General features: G+C 48.7%; 1 protein-coding gene across 1 annotated transcript; it reads left to right on the top strand.

Moving 5' to 3' along the window:
* The first annotated feature begins 1,796 nt into the window (after window positions 1-1,796).
* Window positions 1,797-22,738, top strand: COMMD2 (COMM domain containing 2). The gene is made up of 5 exons (XM_069727626.1): window positions 1,797-1,947; window positions 11,838-11,915; window positions 13,370-13,452; window positions 13,530-13,703; window positions 22,277-22,738. The coding sequence occupies exons 1-5, from the start codon at window positions 1,881-1,883 to the stop codon at window positions 22,472-22,474; spliced, it is 600 nt and encodes a 199-aa protein (XP_069583727.1). The 5' UTR covers window positions 1,797-1,880; the 3' UTR covers window positions 22,475-22,738.
* The last annotated feature ends 1,151 nt before the right edge of the window (window positions 22,739-23,889 follow it).

Below are 23,889 nucleotides of genomic sequence, written 5' to 3'. Positions count from 1 at the left end.
AATCGAGATATACCACGTCCAATGACTCACCGTGGTCCAGTCTATAGCTTACCTCTTCATAAAAACTGATTAGATTGGTTTGACAGGAGCGATTTCTCATAAACCCATGCTGATATGGAGTTAAACAGTTATTCTCATTGAGCTAATCCAGAATAACATCCCTCAGAAACCCTTCAAATATTTTACCAACAATAGAGGTTAGACTTACTGGCCTATAATTTCCAGGTTCACTTTTAGAGCCCGTTTTGAATATTGGCACCACATTTGCTATGCGCCAATCCTGCGGAACAGACCCTGTCGCTATAGAGTCACTAAAAATAAGAAATAATGGTTTATCTATTACATTACTTAGTTCTCTTAGTACTCGTGGGTGTATGCCATCCGGACCCGGAGATTTATCTATTTTAATCTTATTTAGCCGGTTTCGCACCTCTTCTTGGGTTAGATTGGTGACCCTTAATATAGGGTTTTCATTGTTTCTTGGGATTTCACCTAGCATTTCATTTTCCACCGTGAATACCGTGGAGAAGAAGGTGTTTAATATGTTAGCTTTTTCCTCGTCATCTACAACCATTCTTTCCTCACTATTTTTTAAGGGGCCTACATTTTCAGTTTTTATTCTTTTACTATTGATATAGTTGAAGAACAGTTTGGGATTAGTTTTACTCTCCTTAGCAATGTGCTTCTCTGTTTCCTTTTTGGCAGCTTTAATTAGTTTTTTAGATAAAGTATTTTTCTCCCTATAGTTTTTTAGAGCTTCAATGGTGCCATCCTGCTTTAGTAGTGCAAATGCTTTCTTTTTACTGTTAATTGCCTGTCTTACTTCTTTGTTTAGCCACATTGGGTTTTTCCTATTTCTAGTCCTTTTATTCCCACAAGGTATAAACCGCTTACACTGCCTATTTAGGATGTTCTTAAACATTTCCCATTTATTATCTGTATTCTTATTTCTGAGGATATTGTCCCAGTCTACCAGATTAAGGGCATCTCTAAGCTGTTCAAACTTTGCCTTCCTAAAGTTCAATGTTTTTGTGACTCCCTGACAAGTCCCCCTAGTGAAAGACAGGTGAAACTGCACAATATTGTGGTCGCTATTTCCTAAATGCCCAACCACCTGCAGATTTGTTATTCTGTCAGGTCTATTAGATAGTATTAGGTCTAAAAGTGCTGCTCCTCTGGTTGGATTCTGCACCAATTGTGAAAGATAATTTTTCTTGGTTATTAGCAGAAACCTGCTAATGCTGATGCATTGCCACACTGATGCTCACGGTAAGCACACGGACACACGGACAATTCCGGTACCGATTTTTACGTGTGAGACTGCCCTTACAAATATATAACACGCAGCACTAAAGGTGTTATATACTGAATTTCCAGGTGAACAGAAACAAGTGGGAAGAGCCAAATGCCCGGTGTGAATAATATAACAATAACAATATTCAGGACGTATATTATCAGAACATTGCACTACTAGCCATGGAGGATCGATGTTTCCGTAACCAGCGCCCGTGTATAAGAGCGCAACCTCCGCACCATGACAATCCCTGGTCAAGGAAAACTAAATAAATGTTTCTGAATGCAATGCATACTTACTGCGCATGTGCTTCCCTGAGCTCCTGCACAGCACTGAGCAGTGAGCAGCATTCATGGGAATCCTATAGAAGACACAGAAACTGCATAGCTACACCTCTGTAGGAAAGGACGCATTTCTGTGCATTATAACAAGTGACCACTAGATGGCGACAATACGAAGTGTGGGCGGAACAAATACTGAGTGCGCTGTTTCCAACCGGAGGGTTTGGTTGGGTGCACACTCTGGAGCTGTCATGTGATGAGGGGCTGGTTGCGGAGACCTCGTACACTGAGGCTCCCCGGACATCATGTTGCTGGTGCTGAGCGATGAGCACCGCGCACATCTGCAGATCCTCACCCAGGTGGAGAGCGCCGGTGAGTCACGTGACTGGGAGAGTCTAATAATGTCATGAGTGACGGGGGTGCTGTAATGCCCTATCTGCACCCCTGCTGTCATCTCACAGATGGTGTCTTCCTCTGTCTGTGTCATTAGTTTTCATGAATGTTCCAGGGCAGTTGCATGAAGGACAATTCCGTAAGTGATTGTTCTCATTGAAATGGTTATTTGTGGTGGAGGCGCAGCAGAGACCTGCAATCAGCTGCTCCCACTTCTGGGGCGTGCCCCTCACCGTCATGCATTCCTCTGGGGGTGACAGAGGTGAAGGGTGACAGCTGTACACTATTTTAAATCCCTTTTTCAGGGGATGAAGCATAGACCATGTGGAATAAACGACACGCTAGGACAGCTGTATCAGTGCTGTGCGGACCACCCGCCTCATACTGCCCCCTGTATCACACGGCTCGTGCCACATATATCAGTGCTGTGATCCTGTGCGGACCCCCCGCCTCATACTGCCCCCTGTATCACACGGCTCGTGCCATATATATCAGCGCTGTGATCCTGTGCGGACCACCCGCCTCATACTGCCCCCTGTATCACACGGCTCGTGCCATATATATCAGCGCTGTGATCCTGTCCGGACCACCCGCCTCATACTGCCCCCTGTATCACACGGCTCGTGCCACATATATCAGTGCTGTGATCCTGTGCGGACCACCCGCCTCATACTGCCCCCTGTATCACACGGCTCGTGCCATATATATCAGCGCTGTGATCCTGTGCGGACCACCCGCCTCATACTGCCCCCTGTATCACACGGCTCGTGCCATATATATCAGTGCTGTGATCCTGTGCGGACCACCCGCCTCATACTGCCCCCTGTATCACACGGCTCGTGCCATATATATCAGCGCTGTGATCCTGTGCGGACCACCCGCCTCATACTGCCCCCTGTATCACACGGCTCGTGCCATATATATCAGCGCTGTGATCCTGTGCGGACCACCCGCCTCATACTGCCCCCTGTATCACACGGCTCGTGCCATATATATCAGTGCTGTGATCCTGTCCGGACCACCCACCTCATACTGCCCCCTGTATCACACGGCTCGTGCCATATATATCAGTGCTGTGATCCTGTGCGGACCCCCCGCCTCATACTGCCCCCCTGTATCACACGGCTCGTGCCATATATATCAGCGCTGTGATCCTGTCCGGACCACCCACCTCATACTGCCCCCTGTATCACACGGCTCGTGCAATATATATCAGTGCTGTGATCCTGTCCGGACCACCCACCTCATACTGCCCCCCTGTATCACACGGCTCGTGCAATATATATCAGTGCTGTGATCCTGTCCGGACCACCCACCTCATACTGCCCCCTGTATCACACGGCTCGTGCCAGATATATCAGTGCTGTGATCCTGTGCGGACCCCCCGCCTCATACTGCCCCCTGTATCACATGGCTCGTGCCACATATATCAGTGCTGTGATCCTGTGCGGACCACCCGCCTCATACTGCCCCCTGTATCACACGGCTCGTGCCAGATATATCAGTGCTGTGATCCTGTGCGGACCACCCGCCTCATACTGCTCCCTGTACACACGGCTCGTGCCACATATATCAGTGCTGTGATCCTGTGCGGACCACCCGCCTCATACTGCCCCCTGTATCACACGGCTCGTGCCAGATATATCAGTGCTGTGATCCTGTGCGGACCACCCGCCTCATACTGCCCCCTGTATCACACGGCTCGTGCCATATATATCAGCGCTGTGATCCTGTGCGGACCACCCGCCTCATACTGCCCCCTGTATCACACGGCTCGTGCCATATATATCAGCGCTGTGATCCTGTGCGGACCACCCGCCTCATACTGCCCCTTGTATCACACGGCTCGTGCAATATATATCAGTGCTGTGATCCTGTGCGGACCACCCGCCTCATACTGCCCCCTGTATCACACGGCTCGTGCCAGATATATCAGTGCTGTGATCCTGTGCGGACCACCCGCCTCATACTGCTCCCTGTACACACGGCTCGTGCCACATATATCAGTGCTGTGATCCTGTGCGGACCACCCGCCTCATACTGCCCCCTGTATCACATGGCTCGTGCCAGATATATCAGCGCTGTGATCCTGTGCGGACCACCCGCCTCATACTGCCCCCTGTATCACACGGCTCGTGCCATATATATCAGCGCTGTGATCCTGTGCGGACCACCCACCTCATACTGCCCCCTGTATCACACGGCTCGTGCAATATATATCAGTGCTGTGATCCTGTGCGGACCACCCGCCTCATACTGCCCCCTGTATCACACGGCTCGTGCCAGATATATCAGTGCTGTGATCCTGTCCGGACCACCCGCCTCATACTGCTCCCTGTACACACGGCTCGTGCCACATATATCAGTGCTGTGATCCTGTGCGGACCACCCGCCTCATACTGCCCCCTGTATCACATGGCTCGTGCCATATATATCAGCGCTGTGATCCTGTGCGGACCACCCGCCTCATACTGCCCCCTGTATCACACGGCTCGTGCCACATATATCAGTGCTGTGATCCTGTCCGGACCACCCGCCTCATACTGCTCCCTGTACACACGGCTCGTGCCACATATATCAGTGCTGTGATCCTGTCCGGACCACCCGCCTCATACTGCCCCCTGTATCACACGGCTCGTGCAATATATATCAGTGCTGTGATCCTGTGCGGACCACCCGCCTCATACTGCCCCCTGTATCACACTGCTCGTGCCAGATATATCAGTGCTGTGATCCTGTGCGGACCACCCGCCTCATACTGCCTCCTGTATAACACGGCTCATGCCAGATGTATCAGTGCTGTGATCCTGTGCGGACCACCCGCCTCATACTGCCCCCTGTATCACATGGCTCGTGCCACATATATCAGCGCTGTGATCCTGTGCGGACCACCCGCCTCATACTGCCCCCTGTATCACATGTCTCGTGCCACATATATCAGTGCTGTGATCCTGTGCGGACCACCCGCCTCATACTGCCCCCTGTATCACATGGCTCGTGCCACATATATCAGTGCTGTGATCCTGTGCGGACCACCCGCCTCGTACTGCCCCCTGTATCACATGGCTCGTGCCATATATATCAGCGCTGTGATCCTGTGCGGACCACCCGCCTCATTCTGCCCCCTGTATCACATGGCTCGTGCCATATATATCAGCGCTGTGATCCTGTGCGGACCACCCGCCTCATTCTGCCCCCTGTATCACATGGCTCATGCCAGATATATCAGTGCTGTGATCCTGTGCCGACCACCCGCCTCATACTGCCCCCTGTATCACATGGCTCATGCCAGATATATCAGTGCTGTGATCCTGTGCGGACCACCCGCCTCATACTGCCCCCTGTATCACATGGCTCATGCCAGATATATCAGTGCTGTGATCCTGTGCGGACCACCCGCCTCATACTGCCCCCTGTATCACATGGCTTATGCCAGATATATCAGTGCTGTGATCCTGTGCGGACCACCCGCCTCATACTGCCCCCTGTATCACACGGCTCATGCCAGATATATCAGTGCTGTGATCCTGTGCGGACCACCCGCCTCATACTGCCCCCTGTATCACACTGCTCGTGCCACATATATATCAGCGCTGTGATCCTGTGCGGACCACCCGCCTCATACTGCCCCCTGTATCACACGGCTCATGCCAGATATATCAGTGCTGTGATCCTGTGCGGACCACCCGTCTCATACTGCCCCCTGTATCACACTGCTCGTGCCACATATATATCAGCGCTGTGATCCTGTGCGGACCACCCGCCTCATACTGCCCCCTGTACACACGGCTCGTGCCATATATATCAGCGCTGTGATCCTGTCCGGACCACCCGCCTCATACTGTCCCCTGTATCACACTGCTCGTGCAATATATATCAGCGCTGTGATCCTGTGCGGACCACCCGCCTCATACTGCCCCCTGTATCACACGGCTCGTGCCATATATATCAGCGCTGTGATCCTGTGCGGACCACCCGCCTCATACTGCCCCCTGTATCACACGGCTCGTGCAATATATATCAGTGCTGTGATCCTGTGCGGACCACCCGCCTCATACTGCCCCCTGTACACACGGCTCGTGCAATATATATCAGTGCTGTGATCCTGTGCGGACCACCCGCCTCATACTGCCCCCTGTACACACGGCTCGTGCCACATATATCAGTGCTGTGCGGACCACCCGCCTCATACTGCCCCCTGTATCACACGGCTCGTACCATATATATCAGCGCTGTGATCCTGTGCGGACCACCCGCCTCATACTGCCCCCTGTATCACACGGCTCGTGCCATATATATCAGCGCTGTGATCCTGTCCGGACCACCCGCCTCATACTGCCCCCTGTATCACACGGCTCGTGCAATATATATCAGTGCTGTGATCCTGTGCGGACCACCCGCCTCATACTGCCCCCTGTGTCACACGGCTCGTGCCAGATATATCAGTGCTGTGATCCTGTCCGGACCACCCGCCTCATACTGCTCCCTGTACACACGGCTCGTGCCACATATATCAGTGCTGTGATCCTGTGCGGACCACCCGCCTCATACTGCCCCCTGTATCACATGGCTCGTGCCATATATATCAGCGCTGTGATCCTGTGCGGACCACCCGCCTCATACTGCCCCCTGTATCACACGGCTCGTGCCACATATATCAGTGCTGTGATCCTGTCCGGACCACCCGCCTCATACTGCCCCCTGTATCACACGGCTCGTGCAATATATATCAGTGCTGTGATCGTGTGCGGACCACCCGCCTCATACTGCCCCCTGTATCACACTGCTCGTGCCAGATATATCAGTGCTGTGATCCTGTCCGGACCACCCACCTCATACTGCCCCCTGTATCACATGGCTCGTGCCACATATATCAGCGCTGTGATCCTGTGGGGACCACCCGCCTCATACTGCCCCCTGTATCACACGGCTCGTGCCACATATATCAGTGCTGTGATCCTGTGCGGACCACCCACCTCATACTGCCCCCTGTATCACATGGCTCGTGCCAGATATATCAGTGCTGTGATCCTGTGGGGACCACCCGCCTCATACTGCCCCCTGTATCACACGGCTCGTGCCACATATATCAGTGCTGTGATCCTGTGCGGACCACCCGCCTCATACTGCCCCCTGTATCACATGGCTCATGCCAGATATATCAGTGCTGTGATCCTGTGCCGACCACCCGCCTCATACTGCCCCCTGTATCACATGGCTCATGCCAGATTTATCAGTGCTGTGATCCTGTGCGGACCACCCGCCTCATACTGCCCCCTGTATCACATGGCTCATGCCAGATATATCAGTGCTGTGATCCTGTGCGGACCACCCGCCTCATACTGCCCCCTGTATCACACGGCTCGTGCCACATATATCAGTGCTGTGATCCTGTCCGGACCACCCGCCTCATACTGCCCCCTGTATCACACGGCTCGTGCCATATATATCAGTGCTGTGATCCTGTGCGGACCACCCGCCTCATACTGCCCCCTGTATCACATGGCTCATGCCAGATATATCAGTGCTGTGATCCTGTGCGGACCACCCACCTCATACTGCCCCCTGTATCACACGGCTCATGCCAGATATATCAGTGCTGTGATCCTGTGCGGACCACCCGCCTCATACTGCCCCCTGTATCACACGGCTCGTGCCACATATATCAGTGCTGTGATCCTGTGCGGACCACCCGCCTCATACTGCCCCCTGTATCACATGGCTCGTGCCAGATATATCAGTGCTGTGATCCTGTGCGGACCACCCGCCTCATACTGCCCCCTGTATCACATGTCTCGTGCCATATATATCAGCGCTGTGATCCTGTGCGGACCACCCGCCTCATACTGCCCCCTGTATCACACGGCTCATGCCAGATATATCAGTGCTGTGATGCTGTGCGGACCACCCGCCTCATACTGCCCCCTGTATCACATGGCTTATGCCAGATATATCAGTGCTGTGATCCTGTGCGGACCACCCGCCTCATACTGCCCCCTGTATCACATGGCTCGTGCCACATATATCAGCGCTGTGATCCTGTGCGGACCACCCGCCTCATACTGCCCCCTGTATCACATGTCTCGTGCCATATATATCAGCGCTGTGATCCTGTGCGGACCACCCGCCTCATTCTGCCCCCTGTATCACATGGCTCATGCCAGATATATCAGTGCTGTGATCCTGTGCGGACCACCCGCCTCATACTGCCCCCTGTATCACACGGCTCGTGCCATATATATCAGCGCTGTGATCCTGTGCGGACCACCCGCCTCATACTGCCCCCTGTATCACACGGCTCGTGCCACATATATCAGTGCTGTGATCCTGTCCGGACCACCCGCCTCATACTGCCCCCTGTATCACACGGCTCGTGCAATATATATCAGTGCTGTGATCGTGTACGGACCACCCGCCTCATACTGCCCCCTGTATCACACTGCTCGTGCCAGATATATCAGTGCTGTGATCCTGTCCGGATCACCCACCTCATACTGCCCCCTGTATCACATGGCTCGTGCCACATATATCAGCGCTGTGATCCTGTGGGGACCACCCGCCTCATACTGCCCCCTGTATCACACGGCTCGTGCCACATATATCAGTGCTGTGATCCTGTGCGGACCACCCACCTCATACTGCCCCCTGTATCACATGGCTCGTGCCAGATATATCAGTGCTGTGATCCTGTGGGGACCACCCGCCTCATACTGCCCCCTGTATCACACGGCTCGTGCCACATATATCAGTGCTGTGATCCTGTGCGGACCACCCGCCTCATACTGCCCCCTGTATCACATGGCTCATGCCAGATATATCAGTGCTGTGATCCTGTGCCGACCACCCGCCTCATACTGCCCCCTGTATCACATGGCTCATGCCAGATTTATCAGTGCTGTGATCCTGTGCGGACCACCCGCCTCATACTGCCCCCTGTATCATATGGCTCATGCCAGATATATCAGTGCTGTGATCCTGTGCGGACCACCCGCCTCATACTGCCCCCTGTATCACACGGCTCGTGCCACATATATCAGTGCTGTGATCCTGTCCGGACCACCCGCCTCATACTGCCCCCTGTATCACACGGCTCGTGCCATATATATCAGTGCTGTGATCCTGTGCGGACCACCCGCCTCATACTGCCCCCTGTATCACATGGCTCATGCCAGATATATCAGTGCTGTGATCCTGTGCGGACCACCCACCTCATACTGCCCCCTGTATCACACGGCTCGTGCCATATATATCAGTGCTGTGATCCTGTGCGGACCACCCACCTCATACTGCCCCCTGTATCACATGGCTCATGCCAGATATATCAGTGCTGTGATCCTGTGCGGACCACCCGCCTCATACTGCCCCCTGTATCACACGGCTCGTGCCACATATATCAGTGCTGTGATCCTGTGCGGACCACCCGCCTCATACTGCCCCCTGTATCACATGGCTCATGCCAGATATATCAGTGCTGTGATCCTGTGCGGACCACCCGCCTCATACTGCCCCCTGTATCACATGTCTCGTGCCATATATATCAGCGCTGTGATCCTGTGCGGACCACCCGCCTCATACTGCCCCCTGTATCACACGGCTCATGCCAGATATATCAGTGCTGTGATGCTGTGCGGACCACCCGCCTCATACTGCCCCCTGTATCACATGGCTTATGCCAGATATATCAGTGCTGTGATCCTGTGCGGACCACCCGCCTCATACTGCCCCCTGTATCACATGGCTCGTGCCACATATATCAGCGCTGTGATCCTGTGCGGACCACCCGCCTCATACTGCCCCCTGTATCACATGTCTCGTGCCATATATATCAGCGCTGTGATCCTGTGCGGACCACCCGCCTCATACTGCCCCCTGTATCACATGGCTCATGCCAGATATATCAGTGCTGTGATCCTGTCAGGACCACCCGCCTCATACTGCCCCCTGTATCACGTCTCGTTCCATGTGTATCAGTGCTGTGATCCTGTGCGGACCACCCGCCTCATACTGCCTCCTGTATCACATGGCTCATGCCAGATATATCAGTGCTGTGATCCTGTGCGGACCACCCGCCTCATACTGCCCCCTGGTGTCACATGGCTCATGCCAGATATATCAGTGCTGTGATCCTGTGCGGACCACCCACCTCATACTGCCCCCTGTATCACATGGCTCGTGCCAGATGTATCAGTCCTGTGATCCTGTGCGGACCACCCACCTCATACTGCCCCCTGTATCACATGGCTCATGCCAGATATATCAGTGCTGTGATCCTGTGCGGACCACCCACCTCATACTGCCCCCTGTATCACATGGCTCGTGCCAGATGTATCAGTGCTGTGATCCTGTGCGGACCACCCACCTCATACTGCTCCCTGTATCACATGGCTCGTGCCAGATATATCAGTGCTGTGATCCTGTGCGGACCACCCGCCTCATACTGCCCCCTGTATCACATGGCTCGTGTCAGATATATCAGTGCTGTGATCCTGTGCGGACCCCCCGCCTCATACTGCCCCCTGGTATCACACTGCTCGTGCCATATATATCAGTGCTGTGAGCTTGTGCGGACCACCCGCCTCATACTGCCCCCTGTATCACATGGCTCGTGTCAGATATATCAGTGCTGTGATCCTGTGCGGACCCCCCGCCTCATACTGCCCCCTGGTATCACACTGCTCGTGCCATGTGTATCTGTGCTGTGATCCTGTGCGGACGAGTTTTCTAGTAGGCGCCACAACCGGGTGTGTGACACTATATTTGAGAAGAGGTGAGTGTACTCAGGTCTGATTGGCCTCAGGGATTGCCTGACATGAACCCCGACAGAGACAGTGCTGATACAGTTTTAATGGTGCCCTACAACCACATTTCTTCAGGCTTGCTTATCGCCTCTCCTCACCTAAGGCTAAGTTCACACTTGCGTTGTGCAGTCCGTTCAGCACATCCGTTAAACGGGCTGCTGTAACGCAAGTGCCGACGTTTGCACAGCGCTAGCGCAGATGGAGCATCTGCTAGCTCCATCTGCGCTAGCAGTGACGGACCCAGAAACGCTGCAGCCCGCGTCTCGGGTCTGTCACTCAATGACGGCACATCGCTAGCGCACGCCCATTGTGGCCGTGCCCTAGCGATGCGTCCGCCATTGAAAGTAATGGCGGCGTTAACGGACTACGTTACACCGCGGTGTAACGTAGTCCGTTAAACGGGTCACAGTAACGCAGTGTGAACCCAGCCTAACGATCACTGTTTTTCCCATACAAAATTTCCTTCAAAACCAGGACCCTCTTATCATCTGTTCTCACACCCTTTATGCATTTAATAGCCTCTGTGTCTGTACTTTTACACATAGTGATTGGTAACAGGTTCATGCAGCTTTACATGAACACCTGATTCCTTATATTTATGGCTGGCCATACAATGAAAGCAATTGTTACCGTCCACGTTCCGTGTCTCCCCTATTTCCCCATAGTTTGCACGCTTGTGAGCAGGGCCCTCACTCCTCCTGGTATCTGTTATTTATGTGCTTATTGTTATGCTGTAATGTGTATTGTCTGTACAAGTTCTCTCTGTAATGTAAAGTGCTGCGGAATACGATGGCGCTATAGAAATACAATGGTTATTGTAATAAACAACGCTGGCACCGGAGGGCAGTATAGGTGATATTTTGCTGGGGTCAAACATGGGGATTCAGGAGGGATTCTCCGAGTAGTGGATCTCCCCTTTACTATAATCCAGTGATGTTAGAGAAATGCTTCTGTAGTCTAAGTGCTTTTTCTACACTGACCAATGTTTTCTCTTGTGTTCAACACTGATCTGATGATTTCACCCCTTACCCCACAGAGAGGTAACTTTTGTTCTCTTTTTCGTTTTCATAGTTGTTGGAGAGTTTGGTCGGATTGCAGTAGAATTTCTGCGAAAAGGTTCAAATCCCAAAGTCTATGAAGGAGCGGCACGTAAGTGATGGACATGCACGTCTATATGTCTCGGAGGATGACGTGATAACGTTGCTTTGCAGTGGAGCCATAAGTCTCTGACAGGACATGCATCAGTATTCCGTATATACTCAAGTATAAGCCTTAATTTTACCTTACAAAAATGGGAAAATGTATGGACTCGAGTGTAAACCGGGGATGCATTGCCCCCTCATCCCTACCATGGTCTGCATGGTCCCCTCATCCCCATCCTGGTGTTCGTGGCCCCCTCATCCCCATCCTGGTGTGCATGGTCCCCTCATCCCCATCCTGGTGTGCATGGTCCCCTCATCCCCATCCTGGTCTGCGTGGCCCCCTCATCCCCATCCTGGTCTGCGTGGCCCCCTCATCCCCATCCTGGTGTGCGTGGCCCCCTCATCCCCATCCTGGTGTGCGTGGCCCCCTCATCCCCATCCTGGTGTGCGTGGCCCCCTCATCCCCATCCTGGTGTGCGTGGCCCCTTCATCCCCATCCTGGTGTGCGTGGCCCCCTCATCCCCATCCTGGTGTGCGTGGCCCCTTCATCCCCATCCTGGTGTGCGTGGCCCCCTCATCCCCATCCTGGTGTGCGTGGCCCCCTCATCCCCATCCTGGTGTGCGTGGCCCCCTCATCCCCATCCTGGTGTGCGTGGCCCCCTCATCCCCATCCTGGTGTGGGTGGCCCCCTCATCCCCATCCTGGTGTGGGTGGCCCCCTCATCCCCATCCTGGTGTGCGTGGCCCCCTCATCCCCATCCTGGTGTGCGTGGCCCCCTCATCCCCATCCTGGTGTGCGTGGCCTCCTCATCCCCATCCTGGTGTGCGTGGCCCCCTCATCCCCATCCTGGTGCGCGTGGCCCCCTCATCCCCATCCCGGTGCGCGTGGCCCTCTCCTTTCCATCCTGGTATGCATGTCCCCCATCAGAAAAACATTTAATAAAATAAACCATCCTACTTACCTTCCCTATGCTCCCTCGCAGCATCTTGTTCCGGTGCCAGCAGCTGATTTACGTTTGTAGGCAGCGCATGGCAGTGACGTCATGCACTGCTTACAAGCAGAGGACAGCTGCTGCAATACCCGCTGCTCTCAACGCCTGGACTATGTGCGTGGAGAGCAGTGAGTATTCATTGCTATTTAGTAGCGCACACAGTGTCAGCTGCAGCCAGGCGACACATGTGCCTGCTACTTAAGGGAATGAATATGTACTGCCCTGAGTAAATATTATTTTCTCTTAAGTAGTGGTCACACATGATCACCCGGCCACTGCAGGAGTCGACGACTGCGATTACTGTGCCCGCTATTACAGAGAAATGAATATTCACTGTGAGTGCAGGCAACCACCGGGATAGTTTTTCTATGGACTGATTCCATCATGTAAAGATCTCTGTCATAGTGATCACCAATAATCACTCTAAAAGGCTGATGCAGCACTGTACCATGACACTTTTCTCTTCACAGGGAAGCTGGAGGTGAGCAGTACGACAGTCCAGCAGGCCGTAGAGGGGCTCACGTATCTGCTCTCGGAGAGCTCTAAGTTGCTGGTGAGTGAGCCGGCTTCTGTCTGATAGTCCTCAGTGCTTGGGTGCTGTGCTTTCATGGAGATGTTCTTCTTCCACAGATCTCTGACATTGATTTCCAAGACTCTGTGCTTGTTTTGGGATTTTCTGAAGAACTGAATAAAGTCCTTCTGCAGTTGTATTTGGAGCACAGGAAAGAGATCCGGCGGATTCTCAGTGAGCTTCAGCCAAATCTTCCTCATTACCATAACCTTGAGTGGCGGCTGGATGTCCAGGTACGTGAAATACAATGTAATTTCCCTGCATTTATCATGTAAAATTGCTGCGTTAATTCTAATGTTCTCTGCAGAGAAATGTTTGGCGCCTCACTGTACAAGTGCTCATCTCTGGTAGTGCGAGATGTGTCCTCCCTGTTGTCCAGCAGGCATTACAATAGTCACAGTGCAACTGCCCCCAGCCTCTTCCACCAGTGACCACAGCAGGACTGTCTCCCCCACCTCAGCCAACAGTCCCAGCATTACTCCCAACAGGCCACCCCCTCACTGTAGCTTCAGAAAGGGCTGTCAGGGAGCTCATCAATCTCCACCTGAATCAGAAAGATAAAAATAAAGCAGAGCACACCTAAGGACAATATTAATGTTCAAGATGGCTGATGGGCTGCCTGATGCCGAGGTGCTCACCTGACCTGCTGTACACAGGCAGAACACCGAATCAGGGGTCCGGCTCCAGGGCTGGGGACTTACTGTGGTTTTCAGCTCGCTTGTGTAATTGGCAAGAAAGTAATGAAGAATATTATAATAATAATAATCTAAATAGATCATTCCCTTATATTTTGTACACTTCAGTTTTTCTGGTCACCGAATATATAAAGTGACAGGAGCCAAAACATTTTTTACAGGATGTGTAGATAGATAGATAGATAGAGATATATATATATATATATATAGATAGATAGATAGATAGATAGATAGATAGAGAGAGATATATATATATATATAGATAGAGATAGATATATATATATATATATATATATATATATATATAGATAGATAGATAGATAGATAGATAGATAGATAGAGATATATATATATATATAGATAGATAGATAGATAGATAGATAGAGAGAGATATATATATATATATAGATAGAGATAGATAGATATATATATATATATATATATATATATAGATAGATAGATAGATAGATAGATAGATAGATAGATAGAGATAGACTAGCTGAAGAGCCCGGCGTTGCCTGGGCATAGTAAATATCTGTGGTTAGTTATAGCACCTTACTTCTCTTATTTTCCCATCACGCCTCTCATTTTCCCAATCATATCTTTCATTTTCCCCCTCACATCTCTCATTTTCCCCCTCACTCCTCTCATTCCCCCCTAACACTTGTCATTTCGACCTCACATCTGTCATTTTCCCATCACTCCACTATTTTCCCTCACTCCTCTCATTTTGCACTCACACCTTTTCATTTTCACCTCACACCCCTCATTTTCACCTCAGTATATACATGTTTGTCATCTCCCTTATATATAGCATACACCTGTATGTCATCTCCTGTATATAGTATATACCTGTATGTTATCTCCCCTGTATATAGTATATACCTGCTGTGTCATCTCCTCCTATATATAGTATATACCTGTATGTCATCTCCTTCTATATATAGTATATACCTGTATGTCATCTCCTCCTGTATATAGTATATACCTGTGTGTAAACTCCCCTGTATATAGTATATATCTGTGTGTCATCTCCTCCTGTATATAGTATGTGTCATCTCTCCTGTATATAGTATATACCTGTGTCATCTTCTCCTATATATAGCATATACCTGTATGTCATCTCCTCCTGTATATTGTATATACCTGTGTCTCATCTCCTCCTGTATATAGTATATATCTGTGTGTCATCTCCTCCTGTATATAGTATATACCAGGTTGTCATCTGCTCCTGTATATAGTATATACCTGTGTCATCTGCTCCTGTATATAGTATATACCTGTGTGTCATCTCCTCCTGTATATAGTATATACCTGTGTCATCTCCTCCTGTATATAGTATATACCTGTGTGTCATCTCCTGTATATAGTATATACCTGTATGTCATCTCCTCCTGTATTAGACCGCATTCACACGTTATTTGGTCAGTATTTTTACCTCAGTATTTGTAAGCTAAATTGGCAGCCTGATAAATCCCCAGCCAACAGGAAGCCCTCCCCCTGGCAGTATATATTACCTCACACATACACATAATAGACAGGTCATGTGACTGACAGCTGCCGGATTTCCTATATGGTACATTTGTTGCTCTTGTAGTTTGTCTGCTTATTAATCAGATTTTTATTTTTGAAGGATAATACCAGACTTGTGTGTGTTTTAGGGTGAGTTTCATGTGTCAAGTTGTGTGTGATGAGTTGCATGTACCGACTTTTGTGAGATGAGTTTTGTGTGGCGACATGCGTGTAGCAACTTTTGGTGTGTCGAGTTGCATGTGACAGGTTAGTGTAGCAAGTTGTGTGCAGCAAATTTTGCGCATGGCGAGTTTTGCACGTGGCGAGTTTTATGTGTGGTGCATTTTGCGTATGTGCAAGTTTTGTGTCAGGCAACTTTTGCATGTGTTGCAACTTTTGTGCATGTGGGAATTTTTCCGCGTGTGCAAGTTTTGCGTGTGGCGAGTTTTCCATGAGGTGAGTTTTGCACTTGTGGCGAGTTTTGCGTGAGCCTAGTTTTTGCATGTGGCGAGTTTTGCGTGTGGCGAGTTTTGCGTGGCGACTTTTGTGTTTCATGTGTCAAATTTGCCTCCAACACTTTTCCTTTCACTTTTTTCCCCATTATGTAGATAGGGGCAAAATTGTTTGGTGAATTGGAACGCGCGGGGTTAAAATTTTGCCTCACAACATAGCCTATGACGCTCTCGGTGTCCAGACGTGTGACTGTGCAAAATTTTGTGGCTGTAGCTGCAACGGTGCAGATGCCAATCCCGGACATACACACACACACACACACACACACACACACACACACACACACACATTCAGCTTTATATATTAGACTAGCTGAAGAGCCCGGCGTTGCCTGGGCATAGTAAATATCTGTGGTTAGTTATAGCACCTCACTTCTCTTATTTTCCCATCACGCCTCTCATTTTCCCCCTCACATCTCTCATTTTCTCCCTCACTCCTCTCATTCCCCCCTAACACTTGTCATTTCAACCTCACATCTGTCATTTTCTGATCACTCCACTATTTTTCCTCACTCCTCTCATTTTGCACTCACACCTTTTCATTTTCACCTCACACCTCTCATTTTCACCTCATTACCTCAGTATATACATGTTTGTCATCTCCCTTATATATAGTATACATCTGTATGTCATCTCCTGTATATAGTATATACCTGTATGTCATCTCCCCTGTATATAGTATATACCTGCTGTGTGTCATCTCCCCTATATATAGTATATACCTGCTGTGTGTCATCTCCTTCTATATATAATATATACCTGTATGTCATCTCCTCCTGTATATAGTATATACCTACATGCATGTCGCCACACGCAACTCAACACACACAACTTGACAAACGAAACTCGCCCTAAAACACAAAAAATTATCCTTCAAAAATAAAAATCTGATTAATAAGCAGACAAACTACAAGAGCAACAAATGTACCATATAGGAAATACGGCAGCTGTCAGTCACATGACCTGTCTATTATGTGTATGTGTGAGCTAATATATACTGCCAGGGGGAGGGCTTCCTGTTGGCTGGGGATTTATCAGGCTGCCAATTTAGCTTACAAATACGGAGGTAAAAATACTGAGCAAATAACGTGTGAACGAGGTCTCATACATGAGGAGATGACACACAGGTATATACTATATACAGGGGAGATGACACACAAGTATATACTATATAGAGGAGGAGATGACACACAGGTATATACTATATACAGGAGCAGATGACCTATAGGTATATACTATATACAGGAGGAGATGACATACAGGTATATGCTATATATAGAAGATGACATACAAGTATATACTATATACAGGAGGAGATTACACACAGATATATACTATATACAGGGGAGATGACACACAGCAGGTATATGCTATATACAGGGGAGATTACATACAGGTATATACTATATACAGGAGATGACATACAGGTGTATACTATATATAAGGGAGATGACAAACATGTATATACTGAGGTGAAAATGAGAGGTGTGAGGTGAAAATGAAAAAGTGTGAGTGCAAAATGAGAGGAGTGAGGGAAAATAGTGGAGTGATCGGAAAATGACAGATGTGAGGTTGAAATGACAAGTGTTAGGGGGGAATGAGAGGAGTGAGGGAGAAAATGAGAAGTGTGAGGGAGAAAATGAGAGATGTGAGGGGGAAAATGAAAGATGTGATTGGGAAAATGAGAGGTGTGATGGCAAAATAAGAGAAGTGAGGTGCTATAACTATAAAACAAAGAGAGATACCGCGCTACAAGTGGCCAAGACCTAACTGAAGAGATAAGTACATATAGATAAAATCAACCTAATACCCTGAAAGAATGGGGCCGATACACCCAGTCTAAATAGACCGTGCGGGATGTATAATCCCAAATTCTGCCTGCGAAGTAGCCTGATAAGATAGTAACTGCTAGGACTAAACTGCTACCGTAACAGAAAATAATGACTGCTATATGGCAGACACACTTAAGGCCCCTTCACATTAAGCGACGCTGCAGCGATACCGACAACGATCCGGATCGCTGCAGCGTCGCTGTTTGGTCGCTGGAGAGCTGTCACACAGACCGCTCTCCAGCGACCAACGATGCCGGTAACTAGGGTAAACATCGGGTAACTAAGCGCAGGGCCGCGCTTAGTAACCCGATGTTTACCCTGGTTACCTTCCTAAAAGTAAAAAAAACAAACAGTACATACTTACCTAACGCTGTCTGTCCTCCAGCGCTGTGCTCTGCACTCCTCCTGTACTGTCTGTGTGAGCACAGCGGCCGGAAAGCAGAGCGGTGACGTCACCGCTCTGCTTTCCGGCTGACCGACGCTCACAGCCAGAGCAGAGAAGCACAGCGCTGGGGACTGACAGCGGTAGGTAAGTATGTAGTGTTTGTTTTTTTTACTTTTACGCTGGTACCCAGGGTAAACATCAGGTTACTAAGCGCGGCCCTGCGCTTAGTAACCTGATGTTTACCCTGGTTACCAGTGAAGACATCGCTGGATCGGTGTCACACACGCCGATCCAGCGATGTCCACGGGAGATCCAGCGACTAAATAAAGTTCTGGACTTTCTTCAGCGACCAACGATCTCCCAGCAGGGGCCTGATCGTTGGTCGCTGTCACACACATAACGATTTTATTAACGATATCGTTGCTACGTCACAAAAAGCAACGATATCGTTAACAATATCGTTGTGTGAAGGTACCTTTACCTGCCCAGCTTAGGGAGGTATGTAGGAGAAGTCCGGCGGCTAGTAGAGATGCAGGGAGCCGATGAAATGCGTGGAGCTCCGTGCAGCGCCAGAGACGTCCCGGCCTGAGGCGTCCCTGGATGCACAAGGAAAAAAAAAAAAATGGCCGACGCTGTGACGTCACTGGCCTATGGAGCCCTAGCAGGGTCAGTATAACCAACGCGTTTCGGAGTGTACCGCACTCCTTCGTCAGGAGTGCGGTACACTCCGAAACGCGTTGGTTATACTGACCCTGCTAGGGCTCCATAGGCCAGTGACTTCACACACTGCGCAGCAGCGTTGGCCATTTTTTTTTTTTTCCTCGTGCATCCAGGGACGCCTCCGGCCGGGACGTCTCTGGCGCTGCACGGAGCTCCACGCACCCCCCACCTAGCACTTGCTAACATAGGCACTGGGGCATGCTCGCTCACCTTGAGCCTGAGTGAGCACCGCTACAAGCTAGCACATTTCATCGGCTCCCTGCATTCCTACTAGCCGCCGGACTTCTCCTACATACCTCCCTAAGCGGGGCAGGGAACAGGCTAGCACATTTCATCGGCTCCCTGCATCTCTACTAGCCGCCGGACTTCTCCTACATACCTCCCTAAGCTGGGCAGGTAAGTGTGTCTGCCATATAGCAGTCATTATTTTCTGTTACGGTAGCAGTTTAGTCCTAGCAGTTACTATCTTATCAGGCTACTTCGCAGGCAGAATTTGGGATTATACATCCCGCACGGTCTATTTAGACTGGGTGTATCGGCCCCATTCTTTCAGGGTATTAGGTTGATTTTATCTATATGTACTTATCTCTTCAGTTAGGTCTTGGCCACTTGTAGCGCGGTATCTCTCTTTGTCTTTATTGTCCCTGACAGATTTAGCACAGTATCTGTCTGATTTACCAGCAGCACGGGTGTGACCTCCATTGTGTGTACTAATATAGCGCCAGTGTATTCTGTGTTTATATTATTTAGAGGTGCTATAACTAACCACAGATATTTACTATGCCCAGGCAACGCCGGGCTCTTCAGCTAGTATATAGATAGATAGAGATATAGAGAGAGATAGATAGAGATATATAGATATATAGATATAGATATATATATATATATATATATATATATATATATACCAAACAAAAAAAGAAGGCAGCACTCCAATAGATTGTGAAGGTGAAAAAGCTGTGAAGTTTATTTCAGGCCCACATCTCGCGACGTTTCGGCTCGCACTGAGCCTTTCTCAAGCAGTGGGTGGTAACAAATTGTGTCTATATATATATATATATATATATATATATATATATATATATATATATATATATATATATATATATATATATATATATATATATATATATATATATATATATATATATATATATATATATACCTTTCAATCATTTACATAGTAAATAGCCATACATATGTTCACAGTTATTATGATGAATTTACATTATATTTAATAAACGCTCCATGTGTTACCTTGGTGTATAAAGTGCAATGTGCTAAGGTGCTTAAGACTCCTCTTACTTCCACATTCCCATTGATATTTCTGCTTTTAAGGCTATTTATATTTCATTCTCTAATATATATATATAATGGTTCATATCCGCTGATATTAATAAAACAGTATACTACGTGTCTGTGCTGTATACTACGTGTCTGTGCTGTATACTACGTGTCTGTGCTGTATACTACGTGTCTCTGCTGTATACTACGTGTCTCTGTGCAATATACTACGTGGCTGTGCAATATACTAGGTGGCTGCTTTTTTTTTGCCATAATACAAATTCTAACAGTCTATTCAGTAGGACTATCAGCTATGTATCCACCAGACTTCTGCACAACAGAACTGATGGTCCCAACCCCATTTATAAGGCAAGAAATCCCACTTATTAAACCTGACAGGGCACACCTGTGAAGTGAAAACCATTCCTGGTGACTACCTCTTGAAGCTCATCAAGAGAATGCCAAGAGTGTGCAAAGCAGTCATCAAAGCCAAAGGTGGCTACTTTGAAGAACCTAGAATATAACACATAATTTCAGTTATTTCACACTTTTGTGAAGTATATAATTCCACATGTGTTAATTCATGTTAATTCATAGTTTTGATGCCTTCAGGGTGAATGTACAATTGTCATAGTCATGAAAATACAGAAAAATCTTTAAATGAGAAGGTGTGTCCAAGCTTATGGTCTGTACTATATATAGATACACACACACACACACACACACACACACACACACACACACACACACACACACACACACACACACACACACCTTGATAGTCATATCACACGGGTGTTTTGTGGTCCTGTTACTTTGTAACCATTGTCCAGTAACTATTAGATCAGATATCTACGGGCAGGGTAATATAATGGCAGGTCACCGTAGCTAATATGCCATGCCACCAAAGAATGGTAATTCCAATGTAGCCGATTGGGAAGAATACAGGGGATTCAGCTCTACCCCAGCCTCCTGTAGTAGAATACAGAGGCGGCCCTCAGAAATACAACAGGCCCGTGCAAATGAGTCCTCTGTACTCTCCCCGATATTAGGCCATATGGACCATCAAGAGGCACGCTAGCTTTGCTCGCCATCAGCACCTGCAATGAGTGCTCCCCCATAGTAGAGGGTACTATGTCCGCAGGAAGATGATGTCTCCCCACCCTGGCTATATTTTTCATGGTGTCAGGAAAGTGATTGAGTATGGATATAGGGACTCGCTCGTAGTAAAAGTCCTAATATACTGGGGGCATGGTGGCTCAGTGGTTAGCACAGTGGTTTAAAGCTGACCAATATCAACATCTGCATGGAGTTTACACACTCTTTCTGTAGGGGATATTCTGGGTAGTTTCTTCAGACACAAACTAACTGATATGGCAACAGACTTCCTTAGAATTGGCCCTGAAGGCCTCATCATTTTTTTTTTTTTTTTTTTTTTTGGGGGGGGGGGGGGAATACATGCACCCCATCTTCTCCCACCATGGCACTGGTTATTCCTATACGAATTAAAAAGTAGTCACTTCTAAACTTGCCAAAAGCAGCTTTGCACCCAATAATGCAGTCATTGGGATGTTATAACGCTCATAGTTTCTATCTGTTTAGGTCATTAATAATGAGCAGAGCTGAATTGTTTCTCTATTCTAGCAGTCCTATGCAAAGCTTCATATAATGTATGGTGAAAATGTGACCCACTTCACAATTCCTCCTAATGCCACATGTGTACCTGATACTTGCTGATGTTACGTGCAGTACACATAACTGCGGCATCTGGCCACTAGGGGGCAGTATTGTGCTGTTGAATATATCAGAAGCCCCCTGTGTGTGGGTTGAATGAGGCTAACACATGTCATATCCGCTCCCATGTAGCTGGCCAGCCGAAGCCTGAGGCACCAGATAAAGCCCACCGTCACCATGAAGCTGCATCTGGAGGAGAACAGTGAGCTGAAGACCAGCGTATTACAGACAGACCCCGCCACACTAATCCATATGATCCAGGAGCTGGAGCAAGCGCTCGCCGAGATGAAAACGAACCACTGCCGCCGCATAGTGCGCAATATTAAGTAAATGAGTCCATACCGCTGAATGGGTAACCATGTATACCGCGACAGTGTAGGAATACACGACCTTTACCACATAATGTCATGTCTTTGAGCCGAGTGAAGCGGCGCGTAGATCTCCCCTGAGGCTCTCATCGGACTGATGTTACGCTGGGGGTTGTACTTCCTGCAGGTAAGGAGGGACGTGTTATGGAGTAGTACAGCGGACCTCTCTGCCGCTTGTAAATAATCTTACAGTTTATTAATAAAAGGATATCCTTTATGACTACAAGGGGTTTTATTTCTTTATTGTGGCACATATTTTGTCTATCGTAATCTGAAAGAGTCTATGGGCGTAAGTCTTTGTGTGGAAGTTTCGCCCCAGCTACCCACCCTAGGCCTCATGTGCCCGGCCATATATCTGCTTTCATTATGGAGCCACAATAGGGTCTCATTCAGTTGTAGTAAGGACTGGAGGCTGCACGTTGTAGAATGACGCTGTGCCCAGAGACGCACAGAACCAGGTATTCTCTGCCATGGTTTGTCACTTGTGATAACCAGTTACGCTTCCTGCCTCTTCTTCCTCTGGTTCCTCGTCTTAATCACTAGAACGCACTAGAAATATTTGGCCAGTTTTAGTAATACTGTTTTAGGCCCCGTCCTCACATCCTGATATTTCCGGTACTGGAGAAACCAGTAGCAGAGCTATCCGTGTCCATGTGTTACATACGTGTGGAATACATGTACCTCATCAGTTAGACACGTTCCGTCACCTGGGAAAAGCTGTATAGTTCACACTTTTCCCTGGCGCCAGGTGTTGTTACTAATAGCCTGGGAACCTTTTGGTGTATTGAACACTTTCCCAGATTATTAACATCAGCCCCCTGCGTTCGGCTTTCCCTCTGCTGGTTATGAAACTTAGATGAAAGCTCATTCCATTTTTTTTTTTAATTTTTTACATGATGTACACAACGGGTGGTGAATACAACTCCCATCAGTTTTTCCTGGTCTTGCTGCTCTTAGGGACACGAGGCGACAATGATGAGAGCTGCCTTCAACACCCGGCGCCTGGGAACAGCGTGAACTGTACCGCTTAACCATATGTCATCAGTGTGCACGTGTGCGGAACATTTTGTAGCCCGTGCTGCTGTTAAGAAAACTGACATTTCGGAGTGTGCAGACCCATTCATTTGAATGAATGTGTACCGGATGAGTATCGGAAACACTGACGTGTGAAGGAGGCCTTAGAATTGTACCACTTTGATGCCCCCAATTTATCACATTGGCTCGTTCTGACTGATACATTTGCCACTTAAACACTTGTGGAACATCACACCAGCTCCTGATTGACAAACTTTACTACAATTTTTTTTCTTAATTTGGCACATCATAAGCTTTGCCCCTTTTTCTCTAAGAGACACGAGGCACAAAAAAAAAATCACC

Source organism: Ranitomeya imitator, chromosome 5 (assembly GCF_032444005.1).
Source record: "Ranitomeya imitator isolate aRanImi1 chromosome 5, aRanImi1.pri, whole genome shotgun sequence".
NCBI lineage: Eukaryota > Metazoa > Chordata > Amphibia > Anura > Dendrobatidae > Ranitomeya > Ranitomeya imitator.
The sequence above is the reverse complement of the archived record's forward strand: the minus strand, read 5'-3'. Positions and strand labels throughout refer to the sequence as shown.

What these genes read in the sequence shown, in the direction of transcription:
- COMMD2 (XM_069727626.1), top strand. Translation starts at nt 1,881, where the DNA reads ATGTTGCTGGTGCTGAGCGATGAGCACCGCGCACATCTGCAGATCCTC. An exon ending in CACCCAGGTGGAGAGCGCCG is followed by an intron (nt 1,948 to 11,837) that starts GTGAGTCACGTG and finishes TCGTTTTCATAG; the next exon opens with TTGTTGGAGAGTTTGGTCGG. An exon ending in AGTCTATGAAGGAGCGGCAC is followed by an intron (nt 11,916 to 13,369) that starts GTAAGTGATGGA and finishes TTCTCTTCACAG; the next exon opens with GGAAGCTGGAGGTGAGCAGT.